This window comes from Helobdella robusta (genome assembly GCF_000326865.2).
Source record: "Helobdella robusta unplaced genomic scaffold HELROscaffold_2, whole genome shotgun sequence".
Lineage (NCBI taxonomy): Eukaryota > Metazoa > Annelida > Clitellata > Rhynchobdellida > Glossiphoniidae > Helobdella > Helobdella robusta.
Window position 1 is genome coordinate 4,212,222 of NW_008704083.1, and position 20,310 is coordinate 4,232,531.

Here is a 20,310-nt window from a genome sequence, read left to right on the forward strand (position 1 = left end):
ATGTATCCGGTCTTCTTTTGAAAGTTCTGTTGAAAGCTTGCCAGGTCGATAAGAATGAAAGATCTTAACGTCCAGAGCGCCTGACTAGTTGATCTGCAATCTGCGTGCGAGTGCGAGCCAATTACGGCTCTTAATTTCCACGTTGTTTCATTATGTGCAACAATATATTTATTAAATGCAACTGTTAAATCAGATTTATCTGAAATCATATATAAACGTATTTACGTTATTTTAAGTTGAAATGGTGTCGTCTTACGTATCAAAAGTAACTTGTAACTGTTGAACACATTCAGGACGAGTACCAAGAACATCTTGAAATTTCTACCCAAACGGCGAGGAATTGAAGATTACCATCAAAAACATCACTAACCCTGGTTTTTTTATTTTATAACATCAACATGGTTACCTCTTCAGCATACAAATTTCAAGTTTTAAAGATGTTTTTCATCTTGCTACTTTTTCCGACATTGGCCAACTGAAAGCCACCGCAACCTCATTTTTACGAAAGCATCTACAAATCACGAAAGCGACTATAAGAGAACAAAAATTTAAAAATCCCCATTTTTACTAGTTAGAAGAACATCAGAAGGCCAGACTCTCGTCGGTCGCCAACTAACAGCGATGTTCTTATTAACAGGTGGTAGGTTTCGGTTGAAAAGTTAAAAAGCATTTTCACAATCCTTCCATTCGTAATTTTATTTACTCCATCTATCCTCCAATCTCAGAAAGACTCACGGGAAGTTGACGTAGCCGCTGCTATCGTCTTCGGTATTGCTTTTATAGCCTATTTTAGCTGGAAGCTAAACGAAAGTTATAAAGGCTTATTATGGGAAAAAAAATTAAATGTATAGGCAGATATGTGATGGATGGAGTAAATCTTGGAAAAGGAAACTTCGCCCATGTTGAACTGGCAACCCACAGTGTCACAGAAGTTAAGGTAGAGTCATTTTTGTCATATCATATTATAATTTTCGTTTAATGTAATGCCTCTTTACATTATTTATACTGTGTTGCATTCTTACATGTAAAAAATTATTTAATTTTCATAGTCATTACTATTATTTCGAGTAACATTAAATTGAACATTGAGCGACATTCATACTTTTTAACAATTCACTGACTTTCAATCATATATAAAGGTTTCTATGTTTTAATTTAAAATAACATTATCCATATTAATTGTGAAAACAATTTGAATTTATTGAATTGAATGATATAACTTCACACATATTTTTGTATACCTACCGACATTCTCATAAAGATGTTGAAATTAACGTTGCATAGTATTAATAGATAAACGATCAAAACTTATATGTTACTATGGAAACGTTACTATTGATTGCTTCAGAGAGCCTTTCTACACATTTTGTACAAGATGAGCCTCTACGAGTACGAATACATGTATGTACGCACATGTACTGGTACACATATACGCAAGTATGAATGTGTTTCGTCAATTTTAGAAATGTACGCGCAAGTTCGACTTGCTTGACGGTCATGTACAAATTTGAGACAGTTTCATCAAAGTAATTATTAGAATATAAGCTGACCTTATATTTTGAGTTCGTTATCAAAAGATTTACATTTGCTAATTTCGACTGAGTTAGCCAGTTTTATTTCACTCATTCTTTGCCCATTCTCCAGCAAAAATATATAAAGATTGTTCATTTTGTTTTTTGTCAATTTTAATAGGTGCCCATTTGTCATGAATGCACTAAACTCTCCCTAACATATGCAACATAACATATAAAATGAGACCCACCCATATACATAGTATTAACAAACAATTTGAGTGTTTTGCAAGCCAAAGGTAAATGTTCATGCCATTAAGTTATATATCACTGATTTTAAATTATCAACATAATTATAACAACAATCATAAAAACGAATATAATAACAAACATGAACGCCAGGTGGCCATCAAAATAATAGACACAAGAAAGATAAAGGATGAGTATGTGAGGACACACCTACACAGAGAGGCCAGACTGATGACCGCTCTCAGACACCCCAACATTATCAGACTATACGAAACCTTAAAAGTAGGTTATCTTTCTTTACGATACATTAAACAACATTAGACGTTTTACAATTTATTTAAAAAAAATTCATTTTTAGGCTCAAACACTCTATTGCCTTGTAACTGAGTATGCCCCTGGCGGCGAGCTGCTGGAATACATTAAATGCCACCCGGATAAGAGATTAGGGGAGAGTTCTTCGAGACCATTCGTCCGTCAGCTGGTTTCTGCTTTGGATTATCTGCATGGCAGGAACATTGTACATAGGTGAGTTTGTAAGTTGGATGTTTATTTGTTTGTCGGTTGGTGGGTTGGCTGTTTTGTTGTTAGGCTGGTTGTTTGGTTGACTGTTTGGTTGTTTGTTTGTATAGTTGGTTGGCTGTTTGGTTGACTGGTTGGTTTGTCGGTTGATTATTTGATGAAAGGTCAGTATTAAGATGGCCATCGGTAAAATAATAAAAAGATGTTCTGGTTAATTTTTAAAAATGCTTTTGTTCACATTATTTTTATACTAAAAAAACTGCAATTAAGCATCTATTTAGAACGATAATCGTTAAAGTATTACATTTACACAACGTTAAATTTTAAAATAATTATATTACTTCAATTTAACAAAATATAGGAAAAAAATTTTTATAGCAAGCAATAGACTAAGTAGGCATGAGAAGCAAATAAGGAAGAGATGAGGCTTCCTCAATTGAATTGCCTGTGGTCTGCTATGTTTCACTGAATTATTTAATTAGAATAATCCTTAGAGGAATTTAAACAAGTGTTCTTATCTGGCAAAAATTCAATGCTACAACAACAGATGCTGCCATCTTCTGTGCGTGTCTTCCTTCTTTTCTCTCTCCATATTATCTTTCTGTTTTCTCGAGTTGTTTGAGTTTCATACAAATGTGCTTCGAATGTCGTTGAAAAAAGTTGAAAAAAAAACCAAATCACTTAACTAACTCAATGAATAAAATATGCGTCTGGTTACTATTTTGTTATTTGGAATAGCGAATAACATGAAGTAACAGTAAAATTGTTGTTATTGATATGAATAATTGAACGAGCAGATATTGCTGATGTTTGCACGCACGTACAAGTAAATATTTGCCACTAGATCTGAATAAAGTGGGAGCAGTTTTTTAAATCACACGTGAAAAATTGAGGTACAATTGACGGAAAGTTTGAAAAAATCATAACGATTATAAATCAAAAAAATAATTTCAGTACAGTTTAAAAAATGTGTTTAGACAGATAGAGTTAGACAGAATATTACTTGAAACAATGAAATCAACAAAATTACTTTTTGATAGCAAAACAGAAATAAAATTAGGTACTGATGTGCTTATGAATGATAAAATGCATGCAGGCGCAAGTATTACATCTGGCACGCAGCACATGTTAATCATAATTAATTAGAAGAATAAATAAGTATAAATAGCTCGTAAATGCAGGCATTGTTAGACGTAAATGAATATATAACGCTACCGTTATACTGATATATTATTATTATCTGCATTGTATGTATGTTTGTATGTAAACATACAAACGTATGCAAAAATCTTGGAAACCAAACGAGTGCAATTGGATCGATACATCCACTGTGATACATATGATTATGTACGATATATGTTGTATGTATGTATGTGTGTGTGTGTGTGTGTGTGTTGTATGTGTACTTACGTGCGTATGTATGTGTGTGTGTGTGTGTACGTCACTATGTGTTTTTATAATCGCAACAAATATGTACCTATATATATATATATATATATATATATATATATATATATTGTTTGCAGATCAATATGCAAACGGTCTTACATGGCTACAAAACACAACATTCATATAAACGAACGAATGAACATAAAATATAAAAATATAAATAAATTTGCTTATATGTATGAAATGAGTAGAGTATAGAATGTACCGATACATTCATACGTGCATGTGTGTATATGCATGTAAGTATCTGTTAATATTACAGTGCAGAAACTGCTTCCCAGTTAAGCACTAATGGAACAAATTAACCGATGCACATATGTCACGGGCTCTTACATAAGTACACGCAACCAGACAGGAACTGTTTACTGTTGATTTCTCCCTAAACTTAGTGCTAAGCATACATGTGCAGGACACGTAGCCAGCCGAAGAGCACATAGAAACAAAAGCAACTAGCTAAACTTTTTTGCGTGATTATTCGCGATGATAAATAAATCAAACATAAATTGCAATACAGGCTTCGATCTATGGATAAACTCTTTGAACATTTTATTGAAAATAAAAAAATAATTAAAACACGCTTAATTTTAAAAATTTTTAAACAGTCTTAAATGAACTATGATGAAGATTATAATGGAAAATAACAATATGCAACTGATTTTTGTCTTTAACAAACTGGGAATAGGAAGTTGTAGGATGAATTTTGTGCACGTTTATGAATAAAGATGTTTTACAAAATTAATTGTCGGATATTTCAAAAGTATTTTCAAAATCCCAAGCAGACTTGTTTTTTGATGTTAATTACGATGTCTGCAACTTATTTCTACCTACTCGTTTGTAATTGTTAAGTAATTTTACATATTTCCTTTAATACCATTGATATAATAGTTAACGACTAACTTTTCAGGGAGCCAGAAATCATTTATCACTAACTCACTAATTATTATAGATCGTCAGTGTTTTACGTTTTCACGTTAGTTGAAAGGTCATTTTAAAACGGGAGCAACATAAATTTACATCAATGATGGTATTTTCCCATTGCAATAATGCTCTCTTGTTTGAACCTATACTCTTCATAAATTCCATTTGAATCAGATAATTATAATTGTCCTGATGTTCACGAGTTCAAATATTATGACATCCCTACAGTGGCGGATCAAGGAGTCCTGGGAGTCGTCAGCCTAATTTTTACCATATTACAACAAATGTTGGTCCCCCGTAAAAAAATTTGGCTTCAATATTTAAACATTTCCAACTTTTGTGAAAATTCCCCCAGTCAACGTTGAAAGATTTTGAAAATTTAGGCCACCCCGTCAAAGTTGTCTGGATCCGCCGCTGCATCACATTATGCTTTAAATTCTTTATATACACAAACTTACCAGATTTCTACAATTCTTATCTATTCGAAATAAAATGTCGTTCTACAAAATGTAAGAATATGCGCCAAACATCTATTACTGTTATTGCAAAGACAATTGATGGTAGGTATTGTTAATATGAATGTGCGCGTGATTCAGTGTGCTTAATGTTTGTGGAAATGCAGTGCAGTTTTACAAACTGTTCAACAAATGTTGTTTGCCAGACATCCAGCGACGGTTTTTGGCTCCGACCGGTTATGTTATTGTACTATTCGGCCGGTGTTAAAAAGTCTTATTATCCTACGCACACTTTATATAAAGATATAATATACACATATCAGGAATGATGATATATATATCAGCATGAAAATGTTCGTGTATGTAATTCATTTGTTGTTAGTGTAGTAATTTTGAGAGATAGAGAATGTATGATTAATAATGTATTGCCATTGATATATTTCATAAAAAGAAAGCGCCGGCTATTAAGAATGTTGATGGAGAGGGATTTTCATGGGAGATGGAAATTTAAAAAGATCTAGTCATCATCACAATCGCTGTCATCCTCCCCGCTTCTCATATTGAGAATATTCTTCCATCGCATGATCGTTATCATGATTGCAATGAAATATTTAACATCATCATGATGGTAAACACTTCAGATCAATCATCTTTGTCATCATCTTCATAATTGCAGTACTCACTTTAATTATTCATCATCATTGCTGTAATAACATTAAAACATTCATGTGTTGTATCATCAGTAGACCATCGTTATCTACAATCTCTCAACCGTCATCATCATAGTGAATCGAAAGAAAAACAATTTCACATTATCATCTTTAAATATTTATAATTAATTTTTTTTAAATTGTAAAAAATTATTTGTTTTGCAAAAATTTTATTCTGTCTTTGAGCAGTTGAGTAATTTTAATTACATTTTCTTTATTTCTGTTGCGAAACTTCATCAACATTGCTATTTTTTATCATCATTTGAAACGGGACTCCAGAATGTTGGAAAAAATAATGGTGATTGATAACCTTGGAAAAACCTTTAAATGGTTATTATCCATAGTTCACCAATCTAATGGTTATTTTAAATTTATGTTTTAGAATTGTATGTATGTAATATTGGATTAGTTATGTAAATTATTTAATAAAAAAATGAATTAGACAGTTTGTCGGCATGTTTCGCAGTGAGACAATATCATCTTAGTTTATAAAGAAGTAAGACTCTTTAAATTTATTACTGATTTATAACTTGGAAAAGACAATAACTTAAAAAGTATAAAATATTCAGAGATATGATCAAATTTTCTAAGTTAAAATAAATTCTAATAAGAAAATTTTGGCAACGAGTTGGTAACAATAAATGAGTTTTAACCTGACGACCACAAATAGTAATTCTATATTATAAGTTAATGAAAAACAACGATTAATAAGAATTGGTTTAGAAAAAACATCATAATTTACAAATATCTTCTAAATTCCTCTATATAGATTTTGAGATATATAAAATGTGGTCTTTTCGGTTCAAGTTACTAATGATAATTAGATAATAACATTTAGAAATTTGGTAAACTCTGTTTATAATTGAATTATTATAAATTATTGAAAAAGATTGTAAATTAGTTACGATCTTGAGTTCAAATTAAAAATAACATTAGTTTTGGAAATATTCAATTTTAAAAAGTTACAATTCCTCCAAGAGGATACATTTGGAATCAGCATTTTGGAATCTACAAACCTATTGTTTAAATTTGCTTTTTTTCTTAAATGTTTCCAGAATGCCTTAAAATCACTAAAGTTATTCCAGTTTATAAACATGAACACTTACCTAAGAACCATGTTCGTTAGGCGCAAATTCTTACTATAAATGCAAAGGTGTAACGCATTTTTTATCCGAATTGATTTATCATGATGGTATTTTTAGTTTTCCACATATGTAAAAAACATCAGACTCCACAAATAAAATCCTGGTATACAATACAACTGAACGCATAAGAGCATAAAACACACCGCACACACACACACACACACACCGCACACACGCACACACACACGAGATAAATTTATTGACAAACGCCTAGTTGTTGTGTATGCATGATGTTGAAGCGCATAAATGTGGGCGCTAATGCATACGTTAATATACACGTATAAAAGACTGAGAACGCGTATGCGAACACGACTGTACTTGCTTATGCAGCGTACAAGATGTTGGTTTTTCCCATGTTCTGCATATTGTACACGTGCGTGCATGCATACACACAGACATGTATCACAGACGTAAAAATAATTATATGTAGATTAAATAATAAATATATCAGATATACATGAATGCGTATGTTTTTTCATACACATTCAACCGTTCATTCACAAAAGCGTGGAAGTTAAGAAAAGAAAATTGAACTACTATAATTTATTGAATAGCTATTGTTTAGGGCGGCCGAAGTCCCAATTATTCCCTTCTACCCCTTCTACCCCTGCTACTCCGACTAATTATATGAGAACGCTTATCAAACATTGTCTAATGTCTATATGTCTATCTATATACAGTGGCGTAACCAGAATGATGCTATGTGAGGATTGATGGCTTTTAGAGACAAATAACTTTTCCCCTCATCTATTATCTGTGGTTATTTTCATTTTAACGAAATTATAAGTAATTGGCTCTTAAATAAATTTCTTCGTCGAATGGCTGGCTGTCCCCTGAAACGCTGCAGGTTACCCGGATAAGTATTTAAGTATTGTTTGTTTTGAAAATTAAATTTTAATTAAATTTTCAATCAGCATAATAGGGTTTCTGTGACAAAAGCAATGTAAATATATAAAACACCACATTATGGCTAAAAGACCTCGAGTGAAGATTGTCTGACCAACAGAGGTTGAAGCTTGCAATTAACCATAATTATTTCGTTGGAATTGCTGGGCACTTTAATTAACAAACGGAATCCCCAACGCCAGATTAAAATTAAAAACTTTAATTTTAAAATTACTCTGAAGTTGAAAAAAGTCATAATTGTTGAGACATTTACATTATGAAAGAAAATAGGTGTGTGTTTGTGTGTGTGTTTGTGTGTGTGTGTGTTCTATGCAGATGTACCACAGGTTTTTCAAATGTTCGCTCACACACACAGAAAAGACACATGCTATGTTGAAAACGAGTTGGAAACTCGTATGTAGCCACTAAACCGAGTTGATATTGGGCTTGCCTGAGGGCAGATATGAAAGCAGCGGATGAAATGCGTGGGCGTCTGCTTTGAGAATTTAAAGTTTTTGAAAATTCAACAAAGTATCTGAAAATAAATGAACATGTTAATGAATAAACGAATGAATAAGTTTAGAGCGTTAAGTTTGAATTTGAAATTTCATAAAATAATAATTAAATAATCGTATGAAAACTAATTTTTAAATACATGTAACCGTGGAAAAACAAGAACAGTTAGATAGGTAGACTAAATAAATTGACTCACAAACTATTTCACATGAATAAAAATGTTAAAAAACTCATTAAACTAGCAAATAAAATATATGAATGAATTGTTTGAAAATTACTTTAACCTGAGAATGATATTTAAAATTCACTTCTTACCATGTTCACACTACAAAATTTTTGAAATCTGTGCAAATCACACAGAGCATTAATTTGGACATTGCTTAATTGGGAGTACGTGGATGTGAATGGCTGGCCACGGTAATAGAAGCCTGCATAAGAATTGAGAATATATCCAAGGCACCTTCTGACGGATGACACAGCAGTTGTGAATAAATTTATAAATGCTGTTAATGATCGTTTTTGAAGAACCATTTAAACAATTTTAACAACGAATGCGCATGTATGAAAAAGATTGGCTTTTAAGCTACTAGTTAGATTTAAAAAAGTGAATATACGATGAAGATGCTGAAAATGATGGAAGCCGTGAAGATAGTGATGATGGTGAATAGGATGAAGATGATGCCGATGATAAATTTAAAAATGATATGATCAGTGTGATGATGGCCAGGATGATGAAGATGATGATGGTGGCGAAGACTCATTTTTAATCAGCAATAATGATAATTAATTGACTATATTTTGCGCTACATTGAAGAATTTTCTCAAATGAAAACGAAACATTTCTAAAAAATATTCAAATTAAAGTAGAAGCCTTTTTAATTTGCCAAAATTATTTTCTTTTATTCAAGTTTAAATGTACTAAAGGCATTTTTTGACAGTCAGACAAACAAATAAACAAGCAAACAAAAATAAACACACAAACAAAACAAACAAAAACAATCAAAACAAACATGCAAAAACAAACAAATAAACGAACAAAAACAAACAAAATGTTGAAGGCAAAAACATCTAAAAGAGTAAAAACAGCTTGACTTAAGATTTTTCCTAATGCAAACATACACAATTCAATTATGAAGAACACAGAGGAACACCTGCCTCGGCCAATAATTGAAGCAAATTAATTAAGTTAAATATCTGGGAAACAGCAAACAAAAAATTCATTGTGAAAGTAATTAATTGAAATTGTGAACTGAATTAAAAAAAGTTTCCATATAATACAGTTTTATGATAATACTTACTGATAAATGAAACCGATAGATTTGTGGATGATTGCATAGGTTGATTGATTGTTAAAACGCTAGTTGGTTAAAATGAAAGTTAGGCAACAAATTGATTTAATGAACGAGTTAGTATTGAAGTTGAAATGAAATAAAATACAAAATCGTCAGTCATATGGATATTAATTTGCTGACAAGGCGATGGATAATTGAGATATTAAACCATTTTTATGAATTTCTGTTATAAACATTTAAATTAAACTGAAAAAGTTATCCTGATTAACTTGTTAACAATGAAGGAATTATTTGTTGAAAAAAATTTGAAAACAATGGTCAATGAATGAATGAATGAATGAATGAATGAATGAATGAATGAATGAATGAATGAATGAATGAATGAATGAATGAATGAATGAATGAATGAGCAAATGATCATTTAAAAAAACGAAGGAGCACTTGAACAATGCTAATCGCGCAATGATTAATAATCAAATATGAATTAAAAAGAGCGTATAGGACATATCAGTAACGACTTGGCGTATTGATTCATAATAAAAAGTATTTATTGTAATTGCAAGTAAAGACCATTATTATTCCGCAAATAACCATTCTAAAAGGAGAGCTGACGTGGCTGTACTGTAGAGCGAATGCGCGGTTATATTTGAGTCTGCTCGTGCAAACGCACGCACGCATAAACAAACAGTTACGAAGACACGCATGTCTTTCAAGCACGATGTACGCACAGCACACGCACGCATGCACACAACACACATTATCTGAAATTATTTCACGTGTGAGTATATGCGCGCGTGTCTACGCGTGTTTTTGTGCATTTCCGTTTGCCAATATAGGCCTAATGTATGTTTAAACAAGCAAGCAAATAAGTGTACAGAAGAAAGATGAGTGATACATACGAAGATTTGAATATTCATGCTAAACGCAAATGCACATACGAATCCCTTTAATGGTGTAGCGTGCACACGCAAAGATGGCTGCCAGCGTATGTGCTTCGTTGACTTAACGTACAAAAATCTACATTGATTTATTGGTGGTTCATTTGTACACGCACCAAATCAATAAGGAGAGAGCTTGCGTGCAACCGACAATGTATTCGGGATGTTGTGGGGTGCCAGTAGTAGTGGTAGTAGAGGTTGTTGTATTAACAGCAGCAGCAGCAGCAGCAGCAGCAGCAGTAGTAGTAGTAGTAGTAGTAGTAGTAGTAGTAGTAGTAGTGGTAATAGTAGTAGTAAAGACAGTTAAAGTAGTAAAAGTTTTTTGTAGTAGTAGAAGTAGAAGAGGTAGTTGTATTAATAGTCTAATTGCAGTAGAAGTAGTTGTAGTAGAAGTAATAGTTGTAGTACTGCTTGTTGTAATAGTGACAGTAATAATTAATGCCTATGCAATATTTTATATTAAATAAAATAAAAAAGAATTGTTTGTTATTTCTGCAAATTTAAAAATAATTACGGAAGAATAAGATTGTCAGAAAAGTTGGTAGATTGAAGAGAGGAGGAGGTGCTGTACAAACTCCACCATTCAGTCGCGGATGGCTTGACTACATGTAGAAACTAATTAACTTCTGGAGTCAACAACTTGTGAGAAATTAAAAAATTGTAACTATTTTTAGTTTTTGCAACTGCCTACTACTAATGAACTGCTAGTCAACTTTCAACCACTTTCAATATTTTGAACAATATCGTTCAGACGTTTCTTAGTTATCAAGCTGGGCGATGGTGTAGTGGTTAAGATGCCTAACATTACTGTTGCAGGGGCCGGGATCGAATGCAAAGAGACCCCTGTCTATCACATGCTAAAGTTAATTCACATGTGTTTACATAAACTGTGAGTTTGTTGTAATTATAATAACGCGCGCGAGACGCTTGCTATGACGCTATATAAATAACATTAATGCTATTTAAATTCAATAAATAAAACAATTCTACATATTATGATGCAAACATGCAAATACTGGCATTTTTTTAAATAGTAACTAACTAGCTCTGGCGTCAAAAGTAGTAATTGTTAGTACTAAAATTGTAGCAAATGTTTGTGGAATCGAAAGAATTTGGTTGCGGTTGATGCTGCAGACATGACGAACATATTTATGTAAACTTATTTAATAATTATTTTGGATTCGAGCATTTTTAGTGATGTTGCAGATGTGGTGGGTGTTGCAGTTGTCGTGGTCTTCCAGTGGTTTTCATTATTTATAAAAAAAAACTGAAAAAAAAACAAAAAAAACCATTTTTATATAATTACCAGCAAACCGAAAATGGCGTTCCAATAAAAAGTTGTACGTGTTTGTGGAGTTGAAGTCGCAAGTTGAAGTCGCAAGTGATGTCGCAAGTGTGGTTGCAGTTTTTGCTGCACACAAAAAACGTCGTTAAACTCGAATCGACGTGCCGTTGCGGCTGCCTCATCGGAACCTTATACGAACCGTCAATATTTTTGTTTGCGATCTCAATTTTCATGTACTTCAATGAATTTTTTTTGTGAAAAATTGTGATATCGAATGTGATGTGATGTGATGAGGTGCTTGAAATGATGTGATGATGATTGAGATGATGTTCAGAAGAGAACGTGGAGAGATTGCTGTCTGTATTGATGTTGAAGTGGTAGCAAAAGAATGTAATTAAACTAAAAAAATGTGTTGTTAATTGTTTAAAATTGAAAAAAAATTAAAAAATTTAATCATGAATCGTTGAAATTTTTGTCAATTAAGAAAATAAAATGTTTTTATGAGCACGTAACGCTATTGGTGAAGATTGAATTTATTTCTCCCATGCATAACATTGAAGTTTTTGTAATGTAACATGAAATCTTAATTTATCAGGGAGCAATTCAATGCATTTTCATTTCAACTATTTATAATAGTGATTTCTTCATGTAAACTTATTCGGGTGTGCATAGGCAACGCACCTACATACTCACACATACACTCACGCACACACACGCACACACACACACACAAACAGACACAAACAGACACACACACAAACAGACACAAAATGTTGAAAAATATAATTTTGCATTATGTAATGGTGTACCTACTGTACGCTTCGAAGCAGGTGAGCCAGTAGATAAATACAACGTTAGTTGATGTTTAGTGCAGTCAGCACACATTCCTCATTCGATTAGTTTTGTTGGAAACTATTTTATGCTACCTTCGTTGGATTTGTTGTTTGCCATCCTTCTTCTAAATCATCATCTCTCCGTCTGTTTGCCACACTTCTTTTAAATCATCACCCGTCTGTTACCTTATCTTTTTTGTTAGGACTCATGCATTATTAACATAAAGAACACACCACACTCATGTATTTTGCTAAAAAGTGACAAAGTAATTGTGCCGTGGTGAAAAATAATCGATTAACAAATAAAAGCTGCAATATGACTTCATGACTGAATTTGATGTTATTGGAAGATAAAAGTTGAAAATAATTTCAAGAATTACTGAAAGTTATATAATTTTATTGATTAATTTGTATTCATTCCTAAATTATTTCAGAGATCTGAAAATGGAGAACATCATGCTTGACGAAAAGAAGAAGAACATAAAGTTGATAGGTGTGTTTGTTTGTATAGGTGTGTTAATTAGTGTTTATGTTTTAGAATAAATAGAATAGAAGAAATTAGGAGCGCAGGCAAAGCTTCTTGCCACCATCTTGCAAACAGATTGTAAGATTAAAAAATTCAATAATTAAAATGTGTGGTTAACAATGTTCAGTTTAACTTTACATCTTTAGGGTTGACGTCTTACTTCCAGATGAAGAATTTGCAGATACAAAATAAACCAGTGAAGGCCACCCGAGAAGCTTTAACCTGTTCTCGTATTTTAATCCTCTGCATTAGAGTGGTATTCTGGATGCTCTTTTCTGAATCCTTTTTAAATGTTTAATTTGGTATTTTCTAAAGGGGCACCATACAATCATACCATACTCCAGAATTGACCTAACCACAGATATATAAAAAAGCGAAAAAGCTGCTATAGGTGCATTTTTGAAATTACGTTTTAGCAAACCAATTATTCTTTCTACTTGATTTTCTAGCAGTCTGAGAAACACGATCGTTGAAAATCAACTTGGAGTCTATAAGTATACCAAGATCCATAATTTTTCTGCCTAAGTTATGGGCATCTTTACTCCTCCTATGTTGAGAACTGCTTTTGACCTCCAACTTTTAATACGGAACACTTGGAAGCATTTACTTTTAACCCACGTCTCAAGAACCAATCACTTACATTTTCTAAGGTTATTTGCAATTATCGACAGTTTTCTTCAGTCTAAATTACGTTGAAGAGTTTGGTGTCATCTGCAAAAAGTAGAATGTTTCCACAAACATCTGCAATATTATTGATGTAGATGAGAAATAGGAGTGCAACGAGTGCGCTGCCTTGAGGCACTCCGAGGATTTTTCAATATCCGTGTATGTAACATCAACTTTTTTGTCTAGATCAATAGCTTTTGTGACATTATTTAGGAAATATAGAAGTTGTGTAACAGTATATTTGCTTGGGAGGAATCTAAACTGCTTTTTAAAGAACAATTGTTACTTTGAAAATGACCCAGCAAGTAATCTTTGACAACTGATTACATTACCTTGCTAGGTAATATGTTAAAGAGATTGGCCTGCAGTTTTTACATCAGATTTTGTGCTTATTTTCCAGTCTGCTGGTACCTATTCAGATTTTAGTGAGAAGTTGAACATGCTGCGCACGTATGCTGACAATGATGTTTTATATTTCTTGCGGATACGAGGGTGTGTTCCATCTGATTTTGACGTTTTATTGTTTTTCAGGGTTAACATTTTTGCTTCACGTAAAATAATTTTTCTGCATCTACATCGGGCACAAAAACTGATCCAAAAATTTAGGAAAAGCATTAACTTTATCGGTCTCTTCTCTCAAGATTTGACCATTGACTTGCAGGATTCAATTTTTTTTTTATAGTTGCGTCTTAGTCTGTTCACGCGTTGCCAAAAAAGTTTGTGTTTTTTTTATGTTGGATGCGATGAGTTCTAGTGGGTGTATTTCTGCAATTCTAGTCCTTGATTTTACATTATAGCTTATTATTGATTGTACTCTTGATAAGCATTTAGGTCACCAGTTTTCCAATAATATATCCATAGTTAGTGTTTCCTTCGGAATAGCATTTTTCAATCATGACTAATAGGAAAACAAAAATTTTTAGAAATTTTTTTACAAGCACAAGCTTTTCAACTACGACGAGACTTTCTATTTTTTTGTCTAGTTCGGAGGTTATTTCCTGACACATCACATTATAGTTTGCTTTTTCGTAATTTTTTCTAAAATGTTGGAATGTTTTGTCAACAGGAAAAGCAAAAAAAAATCCAAAACAACATAATCACTGTGAGCAATAGGATGACTATAATACAGTGTTGAAACATAATCAGGACCAGACATCACCTGGTCAAGAAAGCTGTCTTTTTGACTGGATCTAATTCTTGTAAATTGATTTACATGCTGAAAATTGTTGTCTATAAATTTCAATAAAACATTTTCCAACTTGTTTTTCCCCGGAGCAAAACAAACAGCAGGTTCCAGTCTATGCCTGGTAGGTTAAGGTCCCAAACTATTAACAGCCTGTCTTTCAGTCCAACAAAATGTTTTCAGTTTTGTGATGGTTTGTTGTTTCGTACATTGGTGTGTTTGTTTGTTAGTTTGTTTGTGTGTTAGTGTGATTATGTGTGTTTGTTTGCGTGTTTGTATGATTATGTGTGTGTTTGTTTGCGTGTTAGAATGTTTAATGGTGTGTTGATTGTATGTTGAGCTAATTTTTCATGCTGGTTTGTTTGTTGTTTGTGTTGTACTTGGTTATGTACATGTTTGATTTTGTATATCTTGGATTGATATGTTTCATTGATTTGTTGGTTGTTTACCAAGTTGGTTGTTATACTTGTATGTTGTGTTTGTAGGTGTATATATTCACGTGTTTGTTAGAAGGCTGTTTTGTTGGTTAGCGTTAGTAACTTATTTTTTTTAAATTTGATTGAGAATTGGTGAAGTTAATAATTTTTTGTATAAACTTTTTGCTACTTGCTGTTTTCAACGTGTTAGTTATAAATGGCTTGTTAATCAATAAATGTACAAGTATTTCAATTTTTAAATTTTGTTACGTCAATGTTGAATAAATAAAAAGCTAATAATAAATTGCCCTATTAGTAGAATCTACTATTGAAATCTTTTTTTCATGCCTAATCAGATTTCGGGTTGAGCAACACTTACAAATCAGATGACCCATTAAAAACTCATTGTGGATCACCTGAATATGCCGCACCTGAACTCTTCCTCCCAAACAAAACGTACGGACCAGAAATAGATCTCTGGAGTCTGTTAGTCATTCTTTTTCCTCCTGTTGCTGTTATAGTTGCTGCTATTGTTTGTGTTGCTGCGTTTTTGATGTTATTGCTAACATTATTGTTGTTGTTGTAATTGATGTCATAGTTGTTGTTGTTGTTGTTGTTGTTGTATTGTTGTAATTATTGTTGCGAAGTTCATGTCGTCACCTTCTATTTCATTTCATTTTGATTAATGTTGTTTGTTCTTTCTTCTGTGCACGTTTCCCCGTTCTGTAAAATAAGAAGCATTTAAATAAAATTGAGTTCTATATATATATATTTCGAATTTCATTTCAAGTGGTTAAAAGTTATTATTTTAAAATATTATTAAAAAGAGAAATAAATAATTATCGTTGAAAGTTTATTAATTTAAGTTTTGTTTTACTTTGAAAACAGCGGCGTAGAACTACAAAAATATTTTTCAAGTTATAAAAAACAAATATACTAGCAAACTCTTTAATTTATATTTTATTTTCAAAGAATAATTTCATTTTGCTGAACAATCTCGGGAAAATAGCTATTCTTAATTAAGCAAAATTAAAAATCTTTTTACTACTATATACTAATATTTCAGAGATTTCAACTTATTTTAACTCAATTATAATATTTTCAAAATAGGAGTTCTTGAAAATGCGCCCTCTTAAAATGGCGCCCCAGGCAACCGCCACTTTTTGAAGATGATAACTTTGATGTTACTAACTTTTAAACTTTATTATGGAAAGTTTTATTATTCAATAAAATTGCAGTAAAAGACAAAATTTTCATAATAGTTTAAAGTTGGAATCTCGAAATAAAAAATTATCGTCATGAAGATAGAGATACATCGTTTTTTGAGTTCTTAACCTTTTTACGTTCTTTAAGAACGTAAGAACGTAAAAGTAAAAAAGTCAAGAACGGTTCTTTGTTTTTATGTTTAAACACACCAATTGTAGCAGATTGTTTCACTTTAAATTATTTCAACAGACAAAATTTGTTAATTAAATTTTTGTGTGTAATTTTTAAATTAAACACAATACCTTTTTAATCGTTCTTGGCATGATTGTGAGGATGATTGGAAATTAGTTTAATAAACAGGGCAGTCCTCTTGGATCGTGTTGTGCCATAAAATCTTATTACACTGCCTTAAATAACTACTTACTTATAAACTATTTGATTTGTCAATTAAAATATTAATTTAGGTTGTCTGATTTAAATGTTGAAAGCACCATTGTTTAACGTTGATCAAATCGATGAATAACTTTTTTATTTTAATTTTTACCTCTTCAATTCAACCAAAGTACATGTACTAACAAAATAATAATATAATTTTAAAAACATTTGTTTATTTGAATGATAAAATATTTGCATCATTATATGTTTACATGTCTGGATGGTTGTACGTTGGTGTGCTTGTTTGAATGTAAAAACCCACCACCACTGACCTACAGAGGTATCATCATGTACGCCATGATCCTCGGCCGACTTCCATTCTCAACGCAATTTCGAGATGAGTACCATCGCCAGCGAATGCTTCAACAAATTCAAAAAGGTCGCAAATATTTTTGTGTGGTTTTTTTAAACACCGTTATCATTTGTTATATTTAATTTTTGTTAAACTTTTTTCCATCCAAATTTCTTACTGAAAAGTGATTTTTTCCCTGTAAGTATTAAATTACATGAAAAACTCAATTTCTTAAATTGTAAAATTAAGAATTCGAGTCAAAATATAAATTTTTTGAGCTGAGAGCAAAATATTACACCTTATTAAAACTGAAATGATTTGCATTAGCAATCAAGTAGTCAACAAAACGTCGTCAATATTGTATTCTAGCTTAACCCAACAACACCTTAATATAAACAAAATTAATCAGTTGATCAGCTTTAATTAAAGTTGTTGCAAAATGTTTTCACGTCAATTCTGTTATGTAGTCTTTTTTCTCTAGTTCAGATTCATAAAATCAATGTGAGATCAATGTGAAGTGGAACAATAAAGTTTTATTCTTCGATGAAGGCTGTTCAACAAACTTCAAATTGAAAATTAATTTGTAACTAATTCTTCAATATACTTCCAGAAAAATTATTGTTTCTCAAGGTGCATCAATTCTAACCTTATGATCGTTTCATGTCTAGCAAAATACAATGCTGAGCTAATTTCATCATAAAATACAAAATTGCATGTAAAAGCATTTTAAATATAAAAAAGAAAAAAATATTTATCTGATGCTTTAAAGAAAATTAGGATTGTGTCATGCTTTGAACTCTGTAAAATCAATTTTTTATTGTGAATTATGAATTAAAATATTCGTTGACATAATTTTCATTTGAAGGACTGTCACCAATCCACGATAGAGAAATGCAAATGCTCACTGCAGGTAGAACTAATAATCACCATGTTGATGATATGATGATGACGACGACGATGATGTAATAACATTACATAATATTTAGTGATGATGACGTTGACATTGATGATTTTGATGTTATAAAATTAGTTTAGTTGTTTGTTAATGATGAAAATAATAACAGCAACTTACATTTAAATTCATTTGCACCGTGATTAAAATGTCTCAAAAACATTTTTTTAATGCTAAGCTGGTTGCATTCCAATGCACGGAACATTTAGAAGGCGCTAAGAGTTCCTGATACTTTTGATTTCTAGAAAAATATTCACATCTGAATTCGTTCTTATATGTTTAGTTTAACTTTCGAATATACCAGCGCTAGACCATATTTAAAACATTTTCGACTATTCCTACTATTAAACATTTAGGTTTTAATATTTTTATATATTATATATATTAGGTTATAACTTTGAATAAATTAAGTTGGTACTTGTTTCAAAAATCTAATAAACACAAAACGTGAACCATGTATAATAAAAGATTGTCGAAACTTACTGCATCAACTGATCGAGCCCAACCCTGAATTGAGAATTCCTCTGCAAGAAATCTTCACTCATCAGTGGCTTACAAAAAATGGAAAGACTCCCTTCTTCACGTACAACCCTCCTCCGAGAAACAAAGCCCTACGCAACGAGGTTCCTACCATAACAACTTTTTCTATCCAACAAGTTGAAAGCTTTATATTGCCAATGTGTTTATTTGTTTCCTGTCCTATTTTTAAACAGCCTTCTGTCTATTTTGAAAATTTGATACAATTTGGTGATTTATTTTTCGGCTATAGTTTGTACTCAACAATTTTATTTAAAACGATTTCGAATGAATTTTCTCAAAGATTGTTGGTGCATTGTCAATCATGATGGACATGAAGAAGGGTGTTGTCAATGAAACTGTGAAGGAGAACAGGGCAGATGAACTATCGGCCATGTACAACATGATGATGGATCAAAAGCAGAAAAAATTGGGTGAATCATCATTCAAATTGTTCAGTTTATGTCCACGATTATTCTTTAAAAGTTTTGTAACATAAAATTTTTAAAGTTTGAACAACTTAATAACATAATTGGCAAGAAACTGAATTTAAAACTTTTAGATATGTTGAGTCGAAAAAACCGATAAACTTCAATATTAACAATCAACAAAAATTTAGATATTTATTACTTGAAATTTATGAAAATTGAAACTGACCGTAGGTTTGTGCGACGTGGACCACACGAAGCGATCATGGCAGACGAGAACAGTGCGAGCAAGATCAGCCGACAAATCGACAACACCAGAAAGCTCAAGAGGCAAAACGCTCATCAACAAGAAAGCAACCACTGCCAAGAAATCTAGCGCTGCATCAAAAAATGGTAAACATTCACCCACTTGTTTTTAGTGTTATATCGAGTCATATTAAAAAATGTTATTTTAGTAAGAATTCTTTGGAAAATATAAAATTTTTAGTTCATGGGAGCACAACGTTTGTCGATGTTACTAATGTTTCATTGGCGAAAATTAGTCCCTTTGTGCATTTGTGTAAGTCTATCTTTGTGTTTCAGATAAAAATATAAATGCTGTAGTTAAAAACGCAAAATAAACAAAAAAGAAACAAAAACACAAATTTCGCTATCTGCCTATTAAAACTTGAAGGCCAAAATTTTTGTCGTGACATTTAATCAAAGTTTTTGTGTAAAAATTGATCAGTAATTAGTACAATTTTAAACTCAAATTAAATTTTGACAGTTTTCAAATATTAACATTGTCAAATGAGTCTGTCTTGATTTGTTTAAACAAAACTAAAAGTATATTTTCGGTTCAATAGCAAGCATGGAGCTGTTTACTGCTTGGTTGTAGTAAAGCCTGATGTGCCACATCGTCTGCAACATCGGCAACTCGTACAACCTGCCTACATAAGATTTGTTTCGTATGCGCAAGATATTTGGTGGTTTTTTAGTTTCGGGA

General features: G+C 31.8%; 1 protein-coding gene across 1 annotated transcript; it reads left to right on the plus strand.

The window, feature by feature from the left end:
* Positions 1 to 862: 862 nt before the first annotated feature.
* Positions 863 to 17,572, plus strand: HELRODRAFT_64434 (hypothetical protein; the record flags this gene model as incomplete). Its single annotated transcript, XM_009017315.1, has 6 exons — positions 863 to 937; positions 1,914 to 2,042; positions 2,119 to 2,285; positions 13,140 to 13,198; positions 15,853 to 15,982; positions 17,416 to 17,572. 6 exons carry the CDS (start codon positions 863 to 865, stop codon positions 17,570 to 17,572), a joined length of 717 nt encoding a protein of 238 aa, XP_009015563.1.
* Between the last annotated feature and the right edge of the window lie 2,738 nt (positions 17,573 to 20,310).